Here is a 20,794-nt window from a genome sequence, read left to right on the forward strand (position 1 = left end):
GGAATTGTTTCATAGCTTTGCAGGCCATGGTTCCGTGTCGAAGTGCCGGTTATTTCTTGTATTATGTGTTCCCTACATTACTACATTGCTTTTAGTTCAAGCTCAGGTATACTCAATTTCTGTTTGTTTTTGCAATTGAATATGTGAGAGAGGCTTATGCATCTGTGCATCCTTATTTCCATCCCGAAAGATCCCAAAGAGAGTTTTTCTCCAACAGTCGCATGTATGAGGGTTTAGTCCTGTTGCGGTTGTTTTGTTTAGAAGGGGAAAATATAATGCCATGGAAAGACCCAATAGGGGTAATAGTGTACAAGGGCCCCAGCTACTGGCTTAATTTCTTGGCAATGGGAATAGCAATTATCTTGGCAATGATTAAGGCTAACTAGTTAGTAAATGGATTAGTTTCCTAGGCTTGTTTAGAGTGAGTTCTATATTATTCTCAGCGATCTTTCATGTTGCTTTTCGAGAGAATGTCCCAATTTGACGACTGATGACTTCGTGAGAATCAATGAACAAAGCTCAAAATGGCCGAGTTTTCGCCTGCTGTTTAAGGATTCATTTAGACGAGTTTGTGATGAGCGTTTGTTTAATAGAGAATGGTACGACTGAAGACTCTACTTCACACATTGCATCAGAAAACTTCACTCGCCATTAACTAACAATCACTCTAAATTAACATGCAAGAGCAGAAAATGGTGAAAAGCCATAAGCATGTCTTTGTTAAGCAATTACCTAAGGAGCAACACAAAGTCAGGATAAGCTAAAATGGGAGCTTTCTTGTAATGAAAATAGAATATATAGCCGGAAAATAAGTGAGGATAGAAAATTGTGAAAGAAAATGGCGTTTTTTTTCTCCCTACCATATTTGGATTGAAGATAATTAGGGAGGAAATAGAAAGTAAGGGTGAAAAAACAACAAATAGGTAGGACTATTCATTTTCTCTACAAAGTGGGTGGAAAATAAATAAAATTACATTTTCATTCATAGAATACTTTTATTTTCTCTTTTTATTTTTCCTCCTCTGTTTTCTTTTCCCCTTTCAAATGCTTCCCAAACATAGTGTTAGTGGGAAGCTTAGATGAAACTAGAACATTTCTCAAAACTGTCTAAATAAAGCATAATTGTCGCTATATATATATATATATATACATATAAAATGTATGCAACTAAAGAAAGCAAACTAACCCTTAAAAATAATAATATTCTAGTAAGTGTGAACAAGAGGAAAGGCATTGATCATCAGTAACAATAATTGAGAAATTTGGTTGGAGTTGGAACAGTTGCAACCTTGCAAGCTATCGTCTATGACTTTACTTGAGAGATTGGAGTTGTCCTAAAAAGTAGCTGGCAATGCTTCACCTTCACTGATCCTGTAATGTATATTCAAATTTTATGGATAGGAAAAGTTGATCTGTGAACAAAGGATTTGAACTTGGAAAACAGCAAGTTTCCTTGTCTACTGATAAATTTCTCCTTTTCCCATTAAGGCATAAGAGTCATTAAGCAGTCAAGAATCTGAATAAAGATCGGAGCTTTGACAGTTGAATAAATGGAAAGATAGCAGAACATGATAACCCATTTAAATGGAACTTGTTTCACATTAACCAGATCCATTTTTATGCAGATCTCTCTCCATCAAAACAAATTAAGTTTTTCAAAGCGAATGGCAACATGAGAAATGAATCTTAAATTTTCTTAGAAACCAAACATAACATAAAATTATTTCCTCCCAAAATAAGTGGGGATATTGAAAGATGAGCCTAAAATTCCGTCATCTGGTTTCGGAAAGTTCCTTAAGACGCTGCTCCAACTCGTCCAACTTATCACCCCATTCGTTCTTTATGTTCAAAGGCCTGACATTGCTATAATCGACAGCGTACTCATCCCCCTGGCCGCCCGCAGAGAGCGATTCCTTCCTCTTCTGATTATTTTTACTCCTAGCAATAGCTGCTCTGTTTTTCTCAGCAGATGCTCTCTGCATAGCCCAAAGCACATCTAACCCACTAAGCTGATTGGTTGCTGCTCCTCTTTGTTTTTCATTTTCTCCCTCGTGCTTTTGTATTCGTCGATGCTGCTGCTGCTGCTTCTTTCGATTAGGGGAAGAGCGGTGGCGAGAGTGCTGAGAAGTGGCGGAGAGCGCAAGGGAAACGAATCCTTTGGTGGGTCTGGGAATGAGAGGAAAGGATGGCGCAGGTGGATTGGGGTGCACAGCCCACATGATTGTCGGTCGCTCACAATTTATTCTAGGGTTTTATCAATGTGAATCTATTTATTAGAAAATAATAGAAATTATTATAAAAAAAAAAATTACTGAATCCAAAATAAAAATCTATCCTAATTTGAATTTATGGGAGAAGAAATAAGAATTTTCCAGATTAGAAAGGGGAAAGTCTCCAGTGAGCCACTTGTCAAGCCAACTCAGATATCAAACATTACCATCAGAAATCCAAGCCAGTTGTTTTTCTATCTTGTTTTAGGCTTGTGGTTGCCTCTCTTCTATAAGTCACTCGTCTTTTCGGAGACCCTGTAATTTGTTAGCTACTATTTTCAGCGGTTAAGAGTAGCATTTTTTTTTTAGTTAAACATTAATTTGAGATTTTTTTTAATACAATTCGTCGCAATATTAACAAAATAATGAAATTGGTTTTTACAAACTATTTTTTAACAATATTAAATATAATATCCTTTAAAAAAAATGCCTTGGTAAGTTGGGTTGGCTTCTTTCTTTTCTATTTGATTAAGCATATAAATTTTGAAATTAATAAAAAAGGATAGTTTTAAGTAAATAAAAAGAGAATTACACTTAAGTATTTATTATTCTGTTCTGAATTAATTTTCAAATACCACAAGTATGCATGATCTTCACTGTAATCAATCATATAATCTTCTTTGTCATATGACAACTTGCTTGGGGAGGGCATTAATAGAAAAAGGACCTCCTAAGCAAGAACTACATCCACTTTACCATACAAATCATGTAATAAAACAATGCCACCTCGTTGAATTCAACAAAGTTAAGCCACAGGAACCTTGACTGGGTACCTGTGAATGGAGTCAGCCCATGGGTTACCCTTTGATTCGCCTGCAGGAATGGCCCTGAGCGCCTTCCACACTGCACTGTTGCATTTGAAACCTGACCCGAAAGCAATCTGCCACACTCTGTCTCCACCAGAGACCCGACCCTTGGCTTCAGTATATGCCAGTTCATACCATAATGAGCTACTCGAAGTGTTACCGAATCTATGCAGAGTCATTCTGGATGGCTCCATGTGCCAATTACTGAGCTCTAAATTCTTCTGCAACTCGTCTAGAACAGCCCTACCCCCAGCGTGTATACAGAAATGCTCGAAAGCAAGCTTGAAATCTGGTATATAGGGCTTCACTTTCGCTTTCAACAGCTTTTTTCTAACAAGGGTGACAAAAAACATAAATTGCTCGCTTAAAGGCAGTACCAGAGGTCCCAGCGTGGTGATATTTGTTTTCAACGCATCTCCCGCTACCGCCATTAATTCGCGTGCTAATGAGACCCCAACAATTCCTTTATTATCTTCCCTTTGGTAAACGCATTGGTAGCTTTTGTCATCAGCCCCTTTGTGTGTTCGAACAGTGTGGACCAGCTGGTACTTGGATCTGCCCTTGTCTCGGCCCTTGTTGGAGAGAAGAATGGCAGCTCCACCCATACGGAATATGCAGTTGGGAAGTAACATTGACCTCTCCTTGCCAAAATACCAATTTAGTGTTATATTTTCTGTACTTACCACAACTGCATAAGCGTTGGGATTTGCTTTCAGAAGGTCTTTAGCCAAGTCTATAGAGATAAGCCCCGCACTGCATCCCATTCCTCCAAGATTGTAACTCTTAATGTTTGTTCTAAGCTTGAAGTGGTTCACTATCATGGAGGACAGAGATGGAGTTGGGTTAAACAAGCTGCAGTTCACAATGAGAATGTCAATATCTCTCGGTTTAACTCCAGTTTTGTCGAAAAGAGAATTCAGTGCCCCGAACATGACTGACTCGGCTTCCGCCCGAGCTTCCTTCATGCACAAATTAGGTGGGGTGGACGTTATTCCTCTTGATATGTAAGTTTCATCTCCTAGACCCGACCGCGTCGATATCCGCCTCTGGAATTGAACAGTTTCTTCGTCAAACGAGCCACTATCTTCCGTCATTTTCAAGAAAGCTTCAACTGACATCTTCCGTTCATCTTCCGGTTTGTAACATGCAAAATCCACCAGATAGATGGGTGTCGACCGCTTGGCCCAATAGACTCCAAGAAGAATGAATAATAACGCAGAACCGGCAAGTCTGGTGGCGGCGTCGATCTCATGAAGTTTCAGAGTCCTAGTCGTCCATATCTCGTAAACCAGCTCTAGTTGAAGACCAGTGAATTGAACAAGCGTGGCTATGGACAAAGGGAAAATTATGAGAAACATGAGTATAGTAGCAGGGTTACATGAGTAGCCATAACCCAATTTTACATATTTGAGTTTGACGGACTGTAAGAAGTCAGGTAAACGTCGACGGATTCTAATGACGGCAGAGGAAGAGTCTTTAAAATCCATCTCCGCCATCAATCTCTCATTATCCATCTCTATGCAATCCATTCTTGTAGAGCTCTGCGAGGGTTTTTTTCTGGTTGCTTGCTTGAAAGAAGAAGACGGGTATAATCGTTAATTTATAAACACAAGACGATGAGCTACATACCCAATCTAATTAAAAATCCGGGAAATGCCAAATGAAAGCAAAACCTGGCCTACACGCCTAAAAGTAGATGACAGTTGGTTGGTAAGATAAACACGAATAGAGATGGGTTTAAACCTCAAGATTGGAGGAGCTGTACCACTGGAAAGGCTATTACATTAACTGCAAGAAAGCTGGAATAAGAGTCTTGCATTTATGGTGAGTTAGTTCCCAGAATAGATGGATTGCTCAACCACCATGGGACTACAGATTTAGGATATTACTCCATTATGGTCAAAATAATTCCCACGACTGTTTGGTAACCTAGAAAAAAAAAAAAGGTGGTATACTGTTGTATTTGATGGAATCGAGGACAACTGATCTATTGGGTCATGTGAGAATGTGAGTTTTCTTTCAAGTTTCAACCAGGAGCACTGCTGATATATGCACAAGACTACAAACATTGTTTCACAGTAATGGTTCCACGTGGCATTTTCATGGACCGTGGTTGGGAAATGACGAAATGTAAATAGAAGAGAAAGGGGCTCATGGGGAATTCAAAGAAGGCCGGTGGATTTTAGGTGAGTAGCTGTCGTGGAACAATTAATGAATTTTTGTCAAATAAAGGAACCGTTAAACTCAACTCACCACGCCATTGCCAATTTGCCAGAAGAAGACAAATGCTAGTGTTGTCTTTTAGCCACGTGTAGATTGATTTTTAGGCAAAGAAAATCCTTTTTTTATATATATATTTTGACAATGCTAAAAATATTTTATAAGACTCTTGAAAAGATAATCATTAAAAAAGGATTGAAAGACTTGATTCTTAACCCTAACAAATTATATATTATCGGCCTCATAAATTCCAATTCAATTATCCTCTTTTATTTTCTACTATATCATTGTCCGCTTGTTATTGCGGGATATAAATTTATATATTTACAAATTATACGTCAAGTTAAAAAAATTCAATACAAATACTCCATATACATTAATTAATAACACATGCTTTCCAATTTAATTAATAAAACATACAGCGTAAACATTAATAACACATGACATGCAACCTCACCTTGAAATTAATAAATATATCAAAATATTTATTAAATGGCGCATACAATACATATATTACAGGTTGGTAAAAAAAAATATTACTATATATTTACATAAATAACCGTCTTTTGGCACCCATCAATTGGAGAACTTTGATAGTTGAAATTTGTATCATCGAGATCCCATACATCATGGGAGGCATGTGCAATAAATGATTGAACAAAATTGATACCAAAGAACCCACGAAAGTAAAAAAAAAAAAAAGGCAACGGGGGAGAAAATAACAACAATTTTAGAAAGAGTAATGATGTGAATGGAATGGAATTTTAAATCTTGTCTCGCCATTGATGGAGGAGGTAATACGCTACCAAGTGAAGAAAATGGCATTTGTCAAGTAGAATAAGTACATAATACTTTCAGTAGTGGAGGTAGAGCAAAGGAAAACCATGAATGGTTGAGATCTGCAGGATTAGACGTGTAAAATATGAAATAGTTGGATCACTTCAGTTCTAGTAGTATGAAGAGGATTTTAGATGGGAAAAACAAATAAGGTTGAGATTGCTTCCATTGATAGAACCTGTGGAGCATGGTTTTTAAAAGAAAGGGTTATACCACCCAGTGAGCAAAATCTAATCTCACCATTAACTATCTAAATAAACAAAAAGAAAAAGAAAAAGAGATGAATGTGTTTTTTTTTTAAAAAAGAATGTGCTTAATTTTTTTTTAACTGCAAATTTTACGTTGCAAGGCCTCTGGAGGGTCTAAAAACTACAAGGTTCAACAAAAACCAAAAGATACAACCCAAACCCTTATAGCTCAACCCAACCAGAGCCTCCAAAGAACCAACCGCACGACCTGGATTGTCACGACCACCGACAAATCATGGCATGAAAGGCTGACTAGGATGCAAAACATCGACAAACAAGGTTTAGTTGAACCGATAGTATGCAAGCTGTGGAAGGCGAAGGGGTTACACTCTCCAGCATTACAAGAATATGCTTAATTATGCTAATAACATTAGCCAAATTAAAGAAATCAAGAGAATGGTCTTCTTCATTATCAGTTGATAATGATATAGTTATACGTATTTTTCATAATTATCATGCATATTCAAAATCTTTCATTTTAATGACCACTAATGATTGATAAGGATATATAAAACATTTATAACCATAAAAAAAAAAAAAGGAGATCCTGTCAATTTCGCCATGAAAAAGAGTTATGAGAAATTTAAGCATGTTTTAGTTAGATAGATGAATTCCAAGTACGTACTACTATACTCATGAACTAACGGTAGGATAAAAAATATAAAGAAAATGAATTGAATACGATTGGTAAAAAAAATAAAAAAAGCCACAGAATTCAATCATTTTGGTTGGATGAATTGGGAGAAAGGAAAGCAGGTGTTTCAACTAACTAATAAATTGAGAATTTTGTAATTAAAAGAAAAAGAAGTTGGCAGTTAGCCGTTAATGGATGCTTCTGCATAATTGCATTTTTGACAATTCATTTATCAACATGGCGTAACGGGAATGAGTTCCTCATTAATCATATTACATAGAGAAATTATTTTAAATAAATATTTCTGTTTGTATTTATTTAAATTGATGTGATATTAATCTTTTTAAAGGTCATTACATATTTTTACGTACTATTTTCTTTAGCATGTAGCATAGGCCGGTTAAAAAAAAAAAAAAAAAAAAAACTCCTTATTTATACCAAATGTAAAAGCAATATTTTAAATATTTATTAAGAGGAAATGTTATCTAATTTAATAATATTAAATTTCAATCATAACAAAGAAGAGAGCCAAGAACAAATTGATAGACAGCAACCGTGTTAGTTGTTAGTACTTAAATAGTTAAGTGGGTTCGAAATGGAGCCTACTTAATTGGGTGGACAGTCCAAATAGCTGATAGGAATATTTGAGGCCCATAAGCTATCCCCCGACCTGTTTTCAGTCTACATGACCCTATTAATTTCCCCCATAAGATAATTGTTAGGTGCATCAGCATCAGGATATTTATACATCCAACTAATAAACGATTAAGGAATTATATTTTACTTATAATGCTTTCTTCTTCTTATTCTTCCAGAACACGCACCTACATTATTACATTAGAGAATGGACTCTGAAAAGGTAAATCCAGCGCAATCTTAATTTAACACCAATATTTGGGTAAGGTTTGTAAGAAAGAAAAAAAATTACAAAAGCTAGCTAATACCTCTTAAAGGCCAAAATGGAGGATTCTCCTATTACATCACTGTCTGCTGTTGACAAAACATGGTGGATTTAGTTCAAGAATTTAATAGGAGAGGGAAAAAATGGTTGGACGAGAATGTGTTGGAGGAAGCAGGCCCACTTAACGCTCATTTCTTCCAACCAACTTGCTTGCATCGCACCCAATTTGCAGATTCATGAACGCCCATGTAAAGCTAAAATAAGTAAATAACTGCGAATAAATTAATGGACCCAATGCGGCAGTTCCTATTAGGACCTGCACGAGAAAATTGTTTTTCAATTAAATGTGCTGCCCACGAAAGCATTGGGGGAAGGGAAGGGAGGGAGGGAGAGAGAGAGAGAGAGATTACTTCAGTCCTTCTATGGTTCCTTCAGATTTCCAGACTATATCTTTTAACCCTGACGAGAAAGTTTTATAAAACTGCAATATGATAAGAGAAAGAGATTCAAAATCAGTCAACCATGCTATTGAATGATGACTGAGGAAATGCAGCATGGAATAGCAAAAATCAATTGTATTAATCTTCATGTCAAAATGGATCTTGGGAAGGAATCCAAAATGATAATGTTGACGTGCCTTGTGAAACTCCAGTGTATCACCGCCAACTTTCCGGAGCTCCACCATGTGCAATGATGGTGCCACCTCAAACACCTGAAATCCAAAAGTATTTCAGTTACAAACTGTGAATGGATAAGGGTGCTATAAACATCAGCTTGTGGTTTGAAGTTGTCCAAATGTGAAATTACAATATGCAGCACCATAGCATAATGCACATATATTCTACTATGATTTCTGACCTTTTTTTCCTTTGGATGAACATTACTAAATATGGAAAATTATTCATCATTCCTTAAAATGTCATTGGCACGTCATTTTAAAGGAAGTCAGAAGGCTTGCATCTATCATGGATTAACTCATTACCTCAGTGGAAACAGAGAGCTGACCCTTCCTCCCATTTTTATCACCTTTCAACTTCATCTGCAATGTTTCCATAAATTAAGTCAAACAAATTAAAATAAACGTTTAATTTTAAAGTCTGCAAGTTTTGGGTGGGACATGGAAACTCTAAGTTATTACCTTGTAGTTTCGCTTATCAACATTAAAACCCAGAGGCTTAGCAGCTTCCTCAATTTTAGACATAATTTCTTTCGCGGGGCTATGAGAAGCAAAACGAGTTTCTCGCTTCACAATACCCTAAAGTGAAGAGATACAGCCAAAAAAAAGAAAGAAAGACGCAGATAAAGAAAAATAAATAAATATTAGCAATGGAGAACATATTTTCCACAATTTTAAAGGAAGACTCTATCCAAGCTGACAAAATAAGGTTGATAGCACTACCCATGCAACAATAAGGAAGTTTCAAGACACATTAACTGATCATTCCTCAGATGCCACCATTGCACACCAAACCATGGCCTCAAGAGCAACTAAACCAACAATGACAATGAAAAAAGAAAAATAAAGTTATACATACCGCCTGCTTCGCAAACAAATTTTCGAGGCTAAATCCCTGGGTTTTAGAAATAAGCTCAAAAGCATTCATTGAGACAGGTTTCCCTTTCCTTTCTGTTACTAGATGCTCCTGCAACATTTTTTTGGAAAGGAAAAAGCTGGTGAATGTTTTCAATGTGCATTTATCAATTCACTCCCGCATATGAAATCACAATATTTTATATAATCATCTTGGCTAAGTGGAAAATTAGAATAGTGACTATAATTCTTACCTTTGAGTCATCAAAAGCGGCATCAACATCATCAAGATTTACATCATCTTCCTGCTGAAACTGAGGAGGCTTGTATCCTTTTTTGAACCATTCATCTTCTAACATTTCTGGTATGGTTATCCGCTGCATCAAAAACAATAATCAATTTAACATAATACGCATACATTAAGAAAGCATCACATTAGATGTTCCATATGCTCATTTTCTAAGTGCATTCGTGATAACAAGTGTCGGAAATCAAAAGCAGTATAACAAGGATGGGTTCTGGAACTCACTGTAACAGGGTTGGGATCAAGAATGCGCTTTATCAGTTTCCTTGCACCAGAAGAGAACCATGATGGAAATGTGAAGTCAGCACTGCAAATCTGAATTTGTTTTTTGAGAAGAATTATTTCATGTAATAACAAGAGGAAAAGGTGAACAAAATCCTAGTTCTATTTACCTTTCCATACAGACCCATAAAGCTTGGCTCGTCAAAAGGAAGGTATCCAGCCATAAGAACAAATAAAATGACCCCACAAGACCAAACATCGGAGCCTGTACCATCATAACCTTTGTCTTTGAGAACCTGGAAAGGGAAGTGTTATATGCCACAGATGATGCATAAGTTGGCGCATTATGGAATCTTATATCTATCAAGTCATAGATATATACCTCAGGGGCAACATAGTTTGGGGTTCCGCATGCAGTATGAAGCAGCCCATCCCCCTATTTATAGGAAGAATGTTAGTAAGGTAAGCCTCTGTTTCACATGACATAAAGATGGTTTATCATATGAATAATCCATTTCAAATCTCAAAGAAAGGCCATATATGGTGCACATGCTTACTGAAGGCAAAGAAATGCCACTCTTACTTTCTTTACATAAACCTTAATGATGCAAACAAGCAATCAACTCACCCATTTATTATATTAACCCATATAGCAGAATGCTACAGTTTTATTGCATTAACCTTCAGCATATATGTGATAATCAACAATTCTTACCCGTATTTGATTCGACAATACTGCACTCAGTCCAAAATCTGAAACTTTAAGAACACCAAGTGAATCAAGGAGAAGGTTCTCAGGCTGCAAATAAAAATTGCAGAGTAGCAGTTAACTTGACGATAACTAATACCCATAGTCAATAAAATGTGAAAATCCAAAGAATTATCTGTACAGAGTCGTCAACCCAGTGAATCCAGGAATAGAAGTTTACTAAACCTTCAAATCTCTATGGGATACTCCTCTACTGTGACAGTAATCCACAGCATTGATGAGCTGGTGGAAATATCTCCTGGCTTCATCCTCTTTAAGTCTCCCCTGAGTGGCCTGGAATCAAAAAGCCAAATGTTTCTTATCAGAATGCTAATTAGTTACAAATAAACACACAAGAAAATTTCCTCGTACGGCTGCTAATGCACAAACAACTAGTTTCCTTACAATTTTGTCAAAGAGCTCCCCTCCATCAACAAACTCAAGAACAATGTAGATCTTTCGTTTGCTGGCCATAACCTTGGGATATAGAACACCAGTGGAGTCACACATATGAATTAAAATATATATGTCAAAATTTTCACTCAAGAAGCAGTCAACATGCATAAACAATAGTTGTAAAATCTGGAAAATCAGAATTCAAACTGCATGAAAATCATTTTCCATTTTCATTAATATCATATACAGTATTAAAAAAAAAAACTTGTACTCCCCAGCAACTTGCATATCTGATTCTTAATGTTTTACGTTGAAATAGCACGAAAATAATTTATACCTCGTAGATTTTGATGACATTTGGATGTTTGATCAACTTCATTGTTGATATTTCTCTTTTCAACTGGCAAAATAATAATAATAATTAAACAACATTGACACACAACTAAAATTAAATAAATAATAAAGTAATATGTCTATGAATATCACATTTCTAAACTAAAAAATATGATTATTTTTTCACTATATAAACAAATACATATGATAATTTTTTTCACTATATAAACAAAGACATATATGTTTACGTTTATCCAGACCAACCTGCTCGACCATCTTGAGACGAAGGACTTGCTCACGATCAAGGATTTTAATGGCGACACTATCGCCGGTTTCCACATTCTTGGCAAACTTGACCTTAGCGAAAGTGCCCTCACCTAAGGTCCTCCCAAGTTCGTACTTACCTACGCGAGTGCTGGTCTGCTTTGAAGGCACCTTCACGCTCATTCTGTCCTCGGCTTGCAATCCGATAAAAGGAAAGGGTTCAGTGAGTATGGCTCTAATTTCAGCCTGTAGGTTTCCTCCTCGCAATACCAGTGTTGGTATGACCGGTATCTATGCCCGTGTGCGATTGAATTTGGATTGAGTATATAAAGTATGAAACTTTTTCTGTGAATTGCAGAGGGGAGAGTGTAGGATATGGAGATGAAGAAGTGGGGAAGGCTTCAGAGTTAAGGGGAGCACAGGGAAAGAAGAAGGAGAAGGATGTGGAGCCCACAGGATGATGTGGGTCCCACTTAACAAACATGGTCATCCACAGGTTCGATAAATGCCCGTTTCCGACAAAAAATAATTCGTACAATAATGCGAAGTTTACGTAATTATCCCTCTGCATCGAATTCTACCTTTTTATTATTTCTTAAAAAAAAAAAAATGGAGTAAGTGAAATCACCACATCCAAATATAAATTTATTCGTAATTCTATCCAAATATAAATTTAAATTATTTAAATTTATTCGTAATTCTATCACATCCAAATATGAATTTAAATTTCAATCGATGTCAATTATGCTAAAAAATTATTTTAGTTAATTATTTTTTAATTAAATATATTATTTATATCATTTGTTCCTAAAAATGTAAAATATAATTATTTAATCAATATAATTTAAAATCACAATTATTACAATCATTTAATTTTTTATAATTTTTATGAAAAAATAAATAATTAAGAATAAAAATAAACTAATTCATATATTTTTAAAAAAAAATAAATAGCTTAAATAATCAATTTCATAATTTTAAAAAAATTATCAATTTTGAAAAATAATTTTGGATGAAAGGAACTAAAAAGAGGTAATGTCCAGTTTGGTCATTAAACATAAGAAGGCAAAATAAAGAAATGAAATTGGGAAGAGATATTCCTCACGATCATAATGCAAGTAGAAGTAATCAATAATTGCACACAAAAAAAATATCATAATTGAGAAAGTCCAAAAAAAAAAAAATGGAATATCTGGTGTAATTGCTCAACTTGTCTGGGACCCTTCTTTTCCCTGTTTGACACGTACCCCCATTTGCATCGAAGAAATTTAAGAGAAGAATTAATAAGGAAAAGTTCTAGAACCCCCCACAGGCTCTCACACTCGTAAAAATAAGAGAATTTTCCAGAAATAAAGAGGACGTATTTCACATATTTCCATGAAATAAAAATGATAAATTTCATATATTTACTAGTGATGAAATTGCCATTAATAAAGTATACTAACCATAATATATTTGTGATTCCATTAATAAGGTATACTAATTTGAATATATTTATTCTATTTTTTATTTATATTATATCATGTTCGACGCAATTATAATTTTTAACTATATAATAAAATATTTTTTTCATTTCAAAAAAAAACTATATAATATAATAATTTTAAAATAATTAAAAATACCCTTTTAGTTTAATGACAAGAAGCCATTTAAATAAATTTATTATTATATGTGCATACGATATAACAATTTGGAAATATTAACTAGAAGTATCTTCTTATTTTAATTATGATAAATATACTTATATTCTTTTTTATTTATTTAATTTTATTTAAATTTTTAATAATATTTATAGATAAATTATAACTTGAAAATATAAAATTTATTATCTTTTTAGTTGTTGTCTAATTAAATACAAAAATTTAAATTTTTAAGTTTAATAAAAACCATACCATTTATTTAATCATGGAGGCATGTCAAATAAAGTCAAGTAGGATATTTAATTTTTATCTTGTTTTTTATCAAAAAAATTATCTAGTTTAACATATTAATAATAATTAAATTAAACATTAATGATTTTTTTAAATTTTTGCTCATATTTTAATAATAATTAATATATTTTAAATCAAATTTTATTGATTTTATTACTACCACTAGCATGCTATTTTTCCAATATCTCTTATATATATATACATTAACCCTAAACCCCATATGTACCTAGCTGAGGTGCCACCGGTTCCAGGCCGGCTGTTTTCTTTAATTTCTTTTAATGTATAATCTCAATCTTTGTATAATTGCCCATACAAATAATGTCTTAGCTACTGTAATTAGACAATAAACTTTTTTCCCTAAATAAAAGTGCAAGAGTTATAAACTCTTTTCATATGTTTAATTTCAAAATAAATAAATTATAAAACATGTAGTTTTTTTTTTCTTAAAAAGATTACAGATGAATCTCAATAAAGAATGTGATTAAAAAGAAATAATGATTGTCATTAAGCGAATAGCTGAACATGTGGTAATTAAGAAGAAAAGAAACAAACGTATCTCTCTCTGTCCTTCTCACAGAGGAAGAAAAAGGATATTACTTAAGACCTACCTCGAGTAAATTGGAAAGCACAAGCTACTTAAAAGTTTTCTGTGGGCATTTTCCTTTCTGATTATGAAACTGCTGAGAGCAAGAAACCGACTTTTTCTTGGAAACAAACAATCTACTCGTCAAAACAACTAGTTACATACATGAGTTGAAAAACATGTGAATTCTACCCCAGATATCTACGTCAATCATCTGTGTCATAAGCTTATACGTAAATATTCTCTTCTTTATATATATATCTTTCATTTAATAATTAACATATTTGATAAAAAGGCACGTCTGGTGGGTAGCTAAAACAAGTTTAGTTAATTTCCTTGGATAAGTACCCTGATTTGTGGAACTCAAAGTCTAATATTTTTAGGTTTTATGTCTTTTCTACACCACAGCTCTCTCTCTCTCTCTCACCATTTTAAGCTCCAACAGCACATCTCTGGTTCTTCTTCAAGGCAGGTGTGTATTCTTCACGTTCTTTATATGTAGTTTGGCTATGGTTGTGTACAGTAATTCATTCTTGTTGTTTTCTTCCTCGTATTCTTGAAATTTTCAGGGAAAAATACCAAGAATTGGGTTTTGGTTGATGGGAAGATACAAGGAAAATGAAGAATACTGTGAGACTAAGGATCATGAAGAACCAATGAAGATTGTGAAGGCGTGCATGCCTTGTTTGTGGTCATTTATGGTGAGCCTTTCAGGAGGGCTAATACTGGGTTACTGGGAGTACGAGTATCATCTTACAAATAGTCAGCTATGGATGGTGCCCTTAGGTCTGATTCTGCTTGTTACGCCGATGATCATTTCAGCGGCTCTTTTGGTCTCAGAAATCTGTAATTCGGAAGACGGCAACTCAAAAAGAAGTCAACCTGTCAGTTCTTTAGATGATTTAGAGAAATACTTGAAATAAATTCCAGTGTCAATCGATTTGGGTTCCTGAACCTGAACCTTCCTCGTATTGTTAAGCTGTTGCTATGTCATATCAACTCACTCTTATCAGGGTTTGCTTGAAATGCTGGTGCTTTGCTCATCTTCTATAAAGCATTCATTTTAGGCTTAAAATTAATTTGGTTAATTTGGTTTGATTGGATACAGTATCAATTAGCAAAGAAATGTTGAAGTTTTGATTAGTGGGTACAGGCATACGTGCAATATGATTATCGGATAAACAAACTAGTTTGAAAATCCTAGCAATTTGCATTAATTTTTATTTTTGTTGAAGCATGCATGATTCGTGCCAACTTGTGTTGTTTTAAATGGTGATAATAGTAATTAAAGTAGAGGGGATGATGTGTGTTAACTGTTAAGTCAAGAATGTTGCCTTCCCCAGTTTGTATTTTTGTTATTGTTTATGTCCCTATCCAGTGGCCTGCACAGTGTTCACCCACTGCCCTGCCTATCCATTTCCAGGATTATTTTTTAATATGCTTGCTTGTCCCTCCCATTGCATACATAGGCTTGCAGGTAATTTGCACATCTGACCACACAATACCAATGAAGACAGATAGAGAATCCAAAGTGGGCATCCTTTAGCAACTGTAACATTGAGAATCTGCATCTTTTTTTTAATTAAAAAAAAAAAAAGTCTCCAATTCCATTATTTAGCGAATTCCATCCCACAGCCGAGAGAAGACGACTAATATTCGGTAATTTCTCGCAGCAAAGCCATTTAATTTCAAGAAGCCTTGGTTTTGAGAAGATTAACTACCTGATCCTTGCCCCTCCCCTCTCCGGCGACAAGAGAAAGACCTGCCAATATTGTCACCGACGCTATTGCGCGCGGCTACGCATTGTTCACCCAAGGCCACATAAATTTGCTTCTACTGCCTGGCTGAGCATGAAAATATCGCCATTAATCTCCTAAAATGGAGAACTACTCAACAAAATGAAGTTCAAGGATCCCCATGGAAAAGCATCTATCAATTCCACTGCCAGTATAATAGCGACACAAATGGCGATCAGTAACAAGGTCTCTCCAACCACGCAACAAATGATGGAATTAATTTATTTATTGGAAAAAAATGACCCGTCAAGCAAAACGATAACAGATATACTTCATTTTGATAAGATAAATGAATGGAGTCTTTCAATCATACTCAGGAATCGAGATGAATCTTTGGACATTGGAGATAGGTTAAGAAAGAGGACACACAGTTTGATGACGCCACAAATTCATTCATTAGTTACATTCATCCAAAAGGAAAAGAGTATACAAGTAAATTTTGCAATGTCATGTCAATGAAATAATTGAGAAATCAGTTACTGTCATCTGATAAAGCAAGCTTTCTTTTGATAATTCACACATTTGTCTTCTGTTGGCATCCCCATTTTACAAAGCTTCTACATCAAAAATTTCCAACGCTTTCTTTCACATTCAATGCCTTGAAAATACATGAATCCAGCAGATTCAGAGAACCTTTGACACCAAAATGTAAAAGAATATGTTAACGACCCATGGCTAGAAAATGTGGAAATTAAGAAGGTTTGCAAGCTCACCAAGCCTCAAGCCTCAACATCAGAGCGTGTTGGGAAATCTAGGCCATGAAGAGCAGGTATACTGTCTAAATCATCCTTGGAGAACAGTGGAACAAACCACAATGCCTTCTTTGTGCCAAAAACCTAAAACAAAAATATAACTGCTACCATAAGAGCATGACACCACACATAGAAGGAAGAATGGCTTCAAATTGATCATAAGAGTTCATTGAAAATCAAGTAACCATTTTACTACATGATGTCTGTGAATATAAAATTTAAAAGTTATACCTAAAAAGAGATCACAAGCAAGTCCAAAAAGGATACAGACATTTTGTGCCTAAATGCCCCTATATGAATACTTGAAATTCTTCTCCTTTTTTCTTTGATTGATCAAATGTGCAAGGGAAAAAACTGCAATTTAATATCTTTATATGAAAATACGGAGATGAATTAAAATAATAAAAAACACTCTATTTGCCATGTTAGAAAATATGTGGACTCTCTTAGTTTTTTTTTTTTAAAAAAAAAGGAAAAAAAAACATATTTCAGACATTGACAAATAGAAATCTGTTTTTTCACCATGATTTCTAATATTTTTTTCCATAGTAATCTTCTTACAATCATTTAATTAAAAGAGTCCATGTGTCCATTGAGACATGCATTCAATTGCAATTTTTTTCCCAATTCACTGAACTGCACAATAAGAAAAGGAAAGAAGTCCCACATTCTAATACAAACATAAAGTTTAGGCACTCAAAAGGCAGTATACCACAAATCAAATAAATAAATGCAGGAAGAAGAAGGCCAAGTGTCAATTTCAACCATTTCATACTTTTAAGTTTTGCAAATGCAATGCAACTTTAGTTTTTCCTGCATGGAAGCAAGATCTTCCTATTCTTGCACTTGAATATCAACAACTCCTAGGTATAATCAACCAGTATAATCTCATAGATGGCAATTATTCATAAACTAGTTGCATATTTAAAAGACAACAAAGAATCTATAGAATGCATTTAATATCTGAGAGATGATAGAGATTCTTATATCATATAATATGAATAAAAGAAAAAGGAAAAAAAAAACTAAAGATGAATGCCACCTGTTCAAAATTCTGCTTCCTGCCTAAGTCATACTTCCACCTAGCTACTCCTTTCTTCTCATAAACCTGAAACAATGTGTTCAAGAATGTCATACACAGCAATTACTTAACTACATGCTAAACTCACTTGTACATCCAGGATAATGAATCATGCACTTAATAGAAACTACAGTCAAATACCCTATGATGCTAGCTACAACATATTAGCTGTTTCTACCCAAGTAATTGCCAGTGTCATGTACACTCCTATTAACAGGAACAAGTTAAGCCAACTTCTACATGCTAATGCCTCAGGCCTCATGCAACACAACTAACAGACATAATAAACTTTTAGGCATGTAAAGAACAACTATTTCTTTTTTTACCTCTATAGATGTTGTGTTGCTTGATAGAAGAGATGCATGCATACATACGAAACATAGAAGACTGAGGGAAAAAGCCAAATTAAGAACTGCATCAAGGTACACAATCTGTAAGAAACAAGGGAACAATGAGAATACAAAACTAATACACATAATGAAAAATATTAACCTGGGCAGGTACTTTACCAAAAGCCAAAAATGTTACTGCTAGATTGGCAGGGGAGCTGGAATGATTTTTGGCTTCATCAAAGAACTTGATAAAACTAGGCAATAATACTAGAGTATTCATTGTTGTCTCCAAAAATGTGTACAGCTTCAAGAAATATATAAAAAAAGAAAAAAGAAAAAGAGAAGGTCAGAATAAAGACAGGGAATTAAAAAAGGAAGAAACATACAAATGCAAACTCCAACCCCCACCTTCAGAATAAGGGAAAAAAGTGCAACTGATTTCTCAAAGTAGCTGAATTTGACAAGTTAAAAAGGTAAAAAAAAATTGCAAGTACACATTGGTTAATTTTTTTTATTCTTTTTTTAGCAATTTGGCCATAAAAGCATTTTATTAATATTTAGCATCATCAAGTTTCAGTCAATTTTATCCATAAACAATTGTTCGCAATGCATATTATCTATTGACTTCATTAAAGTACTAAATGTCAAAGGGCTTTCCAGAACTTCACACCAAGGAGTACAATTTCTTCTGTGAACTTACAATAAGACTTCTAAAGAATTTTAAAAGAGGTTTAATGACATCATCAAAACTTTCAGCATGGAAGTGGGATTAAGTTCGAAGATCTACACATACATTTAACCTTTGGAGTCTTTAGATAAAATCGCGCTAGGCCACTACGTGTATATTCCAAGGACAATCACACGTCATTCTGCCAAGAGTCAAATAGAATTCACACCTATCATTTTCAATGAAGATCTTAATTTCTTATGTAATTTTCCACCATTATCAAATCAAAAGATGCATAGGTCTCAGATCTCCAACACCCCCCCCCCCCTCTCTCTCCTCTCCAAAACTTGACATGGAAATTGAAGATCAAACCTGGACCTATTTCTTTCATTTTATCCACAAGTAATTCATTTAAGTGGAAAAACAAGGTAACGAGGCATTACCAAGAAAAGAAGAAAAAACTTGTAGTTACGAGCTCCAACACAATTGACCACCCAAACACAATGGTGATCCATCTTCAGAACACATCTTTGGCCTGCAAAAATTATTTAAAAGAAAAAAAAATTCAGCACCTTATGCTTATCATTTTAACCCATCCACAACAATCTATGCTTTCACTATATGGACAAAACAACCAAATTTAGTAAATCTTACAAATGTCAATAAAAGCTTGTGAATTTGGTAAATTCAGAAACCTCTCCTTCACCCTTTATTTACCTACTTTCTATCTTGATTGTATGCAGCTAAGGCCAGCACCAGAGTTCCAATGGGGTAAAGACTAAAGAGTAGATGAAAGTGATTTATGAAAGAACCTAAAGGTGAAAAATAGACAAACAAATCTTCACTATAACAATAACACAAATCACATGTTTAATATACAATCAACTTCAGAAAGTCTAAAAAGCAAAATTTCGTAGAAGCTAAACTTCGCATCTACTTCCCTTGAACTAATAAGGGGGAAAATTCCATAAATGAGCAACTATGGAAAACATAAAAGAGATCAAAAGAAATGATAAAAGCAGTATTTCTGAACTTAAAAAAAAAAAATTCAATATATACTACTGGAGTAAATAAAAATTAAAACTATCATAAATGCCCAATACAACGTTAGAAGTGTTACTTAAAGAATTAAAATAAGAACTGGTAAAATTTTATGAAAAAATGCACGATAGAAATTAATGGGGAAAAAAAAACAACTAGCTGTAAACAATGATTATAAGCTGGCTTACAAACAGAGCAATGATGGCAACGTGGAGGCTTGCCGTTCTTGCAGTGATTGCAATAGCCCACATCTTTCCTGTCCAACCCATCAGACGCAGACCATGTAGAACCCAAATTCTCAGTTGCTCCATAATCCGACTCATGGATACAGCTACCTCCCTCCAAATTCTCCTCCAACCGCATTGGCCTCCAGTTCTCAGGGACTGAACCAGGGTCCTTGAATACTACTTTAAAATAGCACCATAACAACAGTACAAGCTGCAATTTGAATTGTGTTTCTTAAGCAAACAAGAATAAAGGTAAAGTGCAATTGCAATTGAAGAGTTAAAATTACCAGAATATGAAACACTATAACCATCAACATGGCCAAGCAAGAGTGGAAACCGCCCCGAAACAACTTCGGGCCCCAAGTAATAACCACAACCGCGTAGTAGGAGACGGCAATTATGCCGACGACGAGAAGTATCATCAAGTAGCCGAGAACTTTGAGACCAGAGCATAATTTGAATACGTTGATATCCATTCCCGGAATAAAGCTGCGATTTAACCTGAAATCGGGGATTATCGGGGCAGGTCTTCTGGTTCGCGGTGGGAATAGGCGTTTCCAGATGCCTGAAGCCAGCTTTGGTGCTCTAGTTTTTCGCTGGTTGGGGATTCGGAAGGAAGCGGATTGATTAAGTTATTCTAATATCTGGCTTTGGGGCTTGGTACAGGCTC

The 20,794-nt window shown here is 34.8% G+C and overlaps 5 protein-coding genes across 7 annotated transcripts; 1 reads left to right on the forward strand and 4 right to left on the reverse strand.

Moving 5' to 3' along the window:
- Nucleotides 1–1,547: 1,547 nt before the first annotated feature.
- LOC110616087 lies at nucleotides 1,548–2,341 on the reverse strand. The gene has a single exon (XM_021758407.2). It carries the CDS (start codon nucleotides 2,217–2,219, stop codon nucleotides 1,773–1,775), a length of 447 nt encoding a protein of 148 aa, XP_021614099.1. The 5' UTR covers nucleotides 2,220–2,341; the 3' UTR covers nucleotides 1,548–1,772.
- A 404-nt stretch (nucleotides 2,342–2,745) lies between these two features.
- LOC110616085 (3-ketoacyl-CoA synthase 1) lies at nucleotides 2,746–5,092 on the reverse strand. The gene has a single exon (XM_021758402.2). The coding sequence runs from the start codon at nucleotides 4,603–4,605 to the stop codon at nucleotides 3,016–3,018; it is 1,590 nt and encodes a 529-aa protein (XP_021614094.1). The 5' UTR covers nucleotides 4,606–5,092; the 3' UTR covers nucleotides 2,746–3,015.
- Nucleotides 5,093–7,867: 2,775 nt separating this feature from the next.
- Nucleotides 7,868–12,132, reverse strand: LOC110615269 (CBL-interacting serine/threonine-protein kinase 9). Its single transcript, XM_021757061.2, has 15 exons — nucleotides 11,715–12,132; nucleotides 11,455–11,517; nucleotides 11,127–11,198; nucleotides 10,908–11,015; nucleotides 10,689–10,772; nucleotides 10,356–10,409; nucleotides 10,144–10,269; nucleotides 9,977–10,066; nucleotides 9,702–9,824; nucleotides 9,452–9,559; nucleotides 9,055–9,171; nucleotides 8,899–8,955; nucleotides 8,554–8,628; nucleotides 8,327–8,397; nucleotides 7,868–8,232 (listed from the first exon to the last, which is right to left on the reverse strand). The coding sequence occupies exons 1-15, from the start codon at nucleotides 11,895–11,897 to the stop codon at nucleotides 8,226–8,228; spliced, it is 1,338 nt and encodes a 445-aa protein (XP_021612753.1). The 5' UTR covers nucleotides 11,898–12,132; the 3' UTR covers nucleotides 7,868–8,225.
- A 2,305-nt stretch (nucleotides 12,133–14,437) lies between these two features.
- Nucleotides 14,438–15,744, forward strand: LOC110615271. Its single transcript, XM_021757064.2, has 2 exons — nucleotides 14,438–14,700; nucleotides 14,798–15,744. The coding sequence occupies exons 1-2, from the start codon at nucleotides 14,617–14,619 to the stop codon at nucleotides 15,149–15,151; spliced, it is 438 nt and encodes a 145-aa protein (XP_021612756.1). The 5' UTR covers nucleotides 14,438–14,616; the 3' UTR covers nucleotides 15,152–15,744.
- A 526-nt stretch (nucleotides 15,745–16,270) lies between these two features.
- Nucleotides 16,271–20,794, reverse strand: LOC110615270 (probable protein S-acyltransferase 12). Of its 3 annotated transcripts, none has more exons than XR_002487932.2 (8): nucleotides 20,412–20,794; nucleotides 20,086–20,335; nucleotides 19,300–19,391; nucleotides 18,350–18,493; nucleotides 18,184–18,269; nucleotides 17,819–17,884; nucleotides 16,738–16,860; nucleotides 16,271–16,657 (listed from the first exon to the last, which is right to left on the reverse strand). XR_002487932.2 is itself a non-coding variant. In XM_021757062.2 (8 exons), exons 1-7 carry the CDS (start codon nucleotides 20,598–20,600, stop codon nucleotides 16,744–16,746), a joined length of 927 nt encoding a protein of 308 aa, XP_021612754.1. In that variant the 5' UTR covers nucleotides 20,601–20,793; the 3' UTR covers nucleotides 16,271–16,657; nucleotides 16,738–16,743. The 3 variants fall into 3 exon arrangements, 1 of the variants encoding a protein (XP_021612754.1); XR_006350734.1 differs by having other exon boundaries at nucleotides 18,184–18,288; nucleotides 18,367–18,493; nucleotides 20,412–20,793; XM_021757062.2 differs by having other exon boundaries at nucleotides 18,367–18,493; nucleotides 20,412–20,793.

The sequence above is a fragment of the Manihot esculenta genome, chromosome 5, assembly GCF_001659605.2.
Source record: "Manihot esculenta cultivar AM560-2 chromosome 5, M.esculenta_v8, whole genome shotgun sequence".
Lineage (NCBI taxonomy): Eukaryota > Viridiplantae > Streptophyta > Magnoliopsida > Malpighiales > Euphorbiaceae > Manihot > Manihot esculenta.

Excerpts from the sequence above, each read along its gene's own strand:
- LOC110615271 (XM_021757064.2), top strand. The coding sequence starts at position 14,617 with ATGTCTTTTCTACACCACAGCTCTCTCTCTCTCTCTCACCATTTTAAG. Across the intron at positions 14,701-14,797 it reads CTGGTTCTTCTTCAAGGCAG|GGAAAAATACCAAGAATTGG; the intron begins GTGTGTATTCTT and ends TGAAATTTTCAG.
- LOC110616085 (XM_021758402.2), bottom strand. The coding sequence starts at position 4,605 with ATGGATTGCATAGAGATGGATAATGAGAGATTGATGGCGGAGATGGAT.
- LOC110615269 (XM_021757061.2), bottom strand. The coding sequence starts at position 11,897 with ATGAGCGTGAAGGTGCCTTCAAAGCAGACCAGCACTCGCGTAGGTAAG. Across the intron at positions 11,016-11,126 it reads GGGAGCTCTTTGACAAAATT|GCCACTCAGGGGAGACTTAA; the intron begins GTAAGGAAACTA and ends TTTTGATTCCAG. Across the intron at positions 10,270-10,355 it reads CAAACTATGTTGCCCCTGAG|GTTCTCAAAGACAAAGGTTA; the intron begins GTATATATCTAT and ends TTCCCTTTCCAG.
- LOC110616087 (XM_021758407.2), bottom strand. The coding sequence starts at position 2,219 with ATGTGGGCTGTGCACCCCAATCCACCTGCGCCATCCTTTCCTCTCATT.
- LOC110615270 (XM_021757062.2), bottom strand. The coding sequence starts at position 20,600 with ATGGATATCAACGTATTCAAATTATGCTCTGGTCTCAAAGTTCTCGGC. Across the intron at positions 18,270-18,366 it reads AGTAACATTTTTGGCTTTTG|TTCTTAATTTGGCTTTTTCC; the intron begins GTAAAGTACCTG and ends ACCTTGATGCAG. Across the intron at positions 17,885-18,183 it reads GCAACACAACATCTATAGAG|GTTTATGAGAAGAAAGGAGT; the intron begins GTAAAAAAAGAA and ends ACATTGTTTCAG.